The 3,904-nt window shown below is 29.4% G+C and overlaps 1 protein-coding gene across 1 annotated transcript in view; it reads left to right on the forward strand.

Annotated features, from left to right (window-relative positions):
* LOC106457289 (5-phosphohydroxy-L-lysine phospho-lyase-like) overlaps positions 1–3,904 on the forward strand; it is a 12,151-nt gene that overhangs the window by 4,786 nt on the left and 3,461 nt on the right. Inside the window, exons 4-7 of the mRNA XM_022383152.1 lie at positions 331–405; positions 819–912; positions 1,192–1,400; positions 2,157–2,265. Of these exons, the coding sequence (XP_022238860.1) occupies positions 331–405; positions 819–912; positions 1,192–1,400; positions 2,157–2,265 (487 nt within the window). The remainder of the gene's footprint in view (positions 1–330; positions 406–818; positions 913–1,191; positions 1,401–2,156; positions 2,266–3,904) is intronic.

Here is a 3,904-nt window from a genome sequence, read left to right on the forward strand (position 1 = left end):
CAAGGTTTTGTCATCATCAGGTGATGACAAAACCTTGTCGAAACGTTCTACATTATTTCTTGCTGCCACTTTCCCACATCTTGCTGCAGACAGTGAAAGGTGGTAAAGATGTGGGACATTGTGGGCTACAGCACCCACATCTCCTCAATATAAAAAATACTTATGGTAATATTTAAAGCATCTCAATGCATTTTCGTTTCATGTAGACTACTAAATCTTTGTGCACTTAATAGAAAAAGTGAATAGATGTAAAATCTAGAAATTTAGAAAAAAAAATTCTAGTTGAACACCTATGTATTTTAACTAACTGAATGTTTCTTTCTTATAAAGATCGGAAGCTAATGATCTAGCTCTACGTTTAGCAAGAGCTCATACCAAGAAAGAAGATGTCATTGTCCTAGATGCGTAAGTATTATTTTAAAATTTATGAATGATGATGATTATAATGATAACCTGGTAAATGATGAATGCACAAAAAATGAAGGCATTTACAAGAGAAAAAAAAAACTTTTTTCAGAAGTAGTACATAAATCCATATTTTCTAGTGTTGCATATAATGGCAAAAAATCAAAAGTGTGCTATATTATGGAGCTTATCTTGGACAAAATGTTCATGCAATTGTTTTTATTTTTTATTTTGCATCAAAACATGAAATTAATCTTGCAGTTGCGAGAGTCTGTAAAAAGAGTGATTATATTATGCAATTTAGTATTTGAAGTAAATTCTTAATTGTGTGTGTGTGTGCATGTTAATTTAAATTTGTTTTTGTGAGACTTTTGTTCTAAAAGTGTATACTTTCTTGACTAATTTATGATCAGGGCTTATCATGGTCATCTAACCTCTACTACTGACTTGAGCCCTTACAAATTCACGAAGATAAACGATGGCAAGAAAAAAGACTGGGTGCATGTTGTAAGTCAAATACTTTTCATTTTGCAAGAACTAAATTTTTATTGGTTAAGTATCCAAATTTCATGGTATTCAAAGTATAAACAATGCATGATATAAAAACGTTAAATTTTCCTTTTTAATTGACAAAGTATATATATACTAAAATTATGCCTTAGATTATCTTAAGTTACAAATTATTCAAAGTTTATATGATTTTTAAAGCAATTTGTACAAATCAATAGTTTTAGAAAATATTTTAAAAACTTTTTTTTTAAGTAATTTACCAAGTTTTATTTTTAGGCTCCTCTACCATGTGGTTACAGAGGAAAGTACACAAGCACAGAATATTCTCAAGAAGAACTTGGAGAATTGTATTCTAATGAAGTTAAAAAATTGATCAATGAAGCCCATAACAATGGAAGAAACATTGGTGCTTTCATAGTAGAATCTATTATTAGTTGTGGAGGCCAGCTCCTACTTCCACCAAACTACCTGAGGAACACCTACAAGTATGTTGCTAATTTCTGCTGAAAGAATGTGTATAATGATTGGACAAATGTTAAGTTCATAATCATAATTATGGTACAGTCACTCTTTCAGTTTTTTTATTATTATTATAATTATCATTCCTGGCCATATTGGTATTTATGAGAACAAGCTTGTTGACACTGTAGCAAAATCTAACTGTTCCTGCAGTGCCACAGCCCTACCTGTCCCTTATGTGGAATTCAGGCCAGTCATCAAGGCAAGGCTTCACATTAGTTTGCAGTCAATTTTGGGTGTGCAACATAAGGTTTACCAGTAAAGCCCTCTGTTCTTTTTCTGGTCGCCTAGATTTTGTAGGAACCAGAAAAGGGAAGTTGTCTTAACAAGGTTATGCATTACCCATAGTTTCCTTACACATCAATTTCTTTTACAAGGGGCTGATCTGCCATGTGTGGCCTTTGTGACACTTAAGTTACAATCATACACATTACCATCAGAAGCATAATGTTGGACATATTTTATATCATCATTTGACTTTGAAGTTTGGTGTCATTAGTGATGGTGACACTTTACAGGTTGATTGCATTTATAGTTTTTATTACAGGTCATTGCCCTGTTTGATTCTACTTAATTTTTTAACTTTGTTTCACAAGTGCAGACACTTTTTATTCTTTTAATTATTGAAGTTGTTACTTATCTCTGTGTGTGCTTCTTTATTTAAGAATACTACAGGTGTGTATGGCTGTTGGATGAATTGTTTTTCTTGTGTATAACTACAGGTATGTGAGAGATGGTGGTGGTGTTTGTATTGCTGATGAAGTTCAAACAGGTTTTGGTCGAACTGGGAAACACATGTGGGGTTTTGAACTACAAGGAGAAGGTAAGTTTATTTAACCCCATCAATATGGGTCAAAGGCCATTTTATCATGTTTGTTTACTTTCATTCAAAACTTTATTGAACTCCTATTCTATAAAAGTATATCAATGAGTTTGGTATCAAATTGTAGATTATAATTTAAATTTTAGTATTATACATTAGATATTTTCTTAATATAAATATATATTTATAAATCTTTTTTTTTTTTTTTCTAGTGTGTGTGTGTGTGTGTGTCATGTGGCATGTTGAATGCAGCATTATTAATATTGATATATTAATATATTTATTGAATCAACAAATGTGACCTCGCCCACCTCTTCAATTTTTTAAAATACTTGCTCGCGTACACCTACTTTGCCCAATGATGTGTGTATAACCAATCAAAAGCTCAGAATATTCCCCCTAGTAGCTTTCTCAGCCTCTTTTGAAATATTTGGATGGCAAACTCTTTCTTTTCATGCTAGATTTTAAGCGTTAAGACATTAGTGAGCTTGAAATGTCTTTTTTTTGTTTATTTATTTGTATATAGACCCAAATACAGCTTGGTTACTAAGCTTGATAAATTAGTGGAATTTTATGGTATCTATATAATAACTTATGATTTTTGGTTATTTCAAATGTATATATAAAATCTAAAAATTCTTTCGTTTCACATCCTCTATGTGTGAAATTTGATAAGGCTTAGCAACTTGCAGCAAGTGAGTGCAAAATTCGTAACTATAAGATATAATTATTTGCTATACTTCTTTATTTACTGTTCTATGTTTTAAGAAAAATAAGTTTAAGAACTTATTTGTAAATAGTACTTATACTTATAGCACGTACTTATATAATGCATTATAAATGAATTGTAACTGTATTTTATAAAATACTAGGTCACTAAAACACGGCCAATACAGGTCACTTTGTAAAGCCCAGTTTTTTATATATATATATAACCTTATTTATTAACCTGTATTTATAAGTTATATTGTTTTTAATGAACAGATATATATAAGCAAATGGTGGGTATTCCAATGGGAATGAACTTCTCTTTGAATATGGCCAACTGTAACTGTTCTTTTATGAAAACTCATTTATGAAGCATACTTTAAATCCTGACTTGTACATCTACATTTTCTGTTATATAGATGATTTAATATCTATAAATAATATGAATTTTACACCAGACTTAACATATCCAACAGAACTTACAATACAAAGAAGTAATAATGAGATCCATGCAAATTATTTAGATTTGGACATTACTTTTATAGAAAGTATTTTCTTTTTGATAAAAGAAAATTTAATCTTCCCCATTCTTGATCTACCCACACCTAAATGTTATTCTGTGTATCATATTAAAAGATATTATATTTCAGTTAAAATGGTTCTTAATAGTTTGTAATAAGTATAATTTTTTATTGGTGGTATTTTATTATTAAAAAATAAACTGAAAGATAACCGGCTATAAAGACAGCCAATTAAAGAAATACCTTACTTTATTTTTTAATAAATACAAATATATTTTAGAAACTAAACTATCAATTAAGAAAAATATCTTAAAATAAAGAGGGAGTTAATTACTTTTTGAAATCTACATTTTTAAAATAAAGTGCTAATAGTATAACATTTGATTTGTTAAGCTTATTTCCATGAAACATAAAAAAA

Source organism: Limulus polyphemus, unplaced genomic scaffold, assembly GCF_000517525.1.
Source record: "Limulus polyphemus unplaced genomic scaffold, Limulus_polyphemus-2.1.2 Scaffold313, whole genome shotgun sequence".
In the NCBI taxonomy this organism is placed as follows: Eukaryota; Metazoa; Arthropoda; class Merostomata; order Xiphosura; family Limulidae; genus Limulus; species Limulus polyphemus.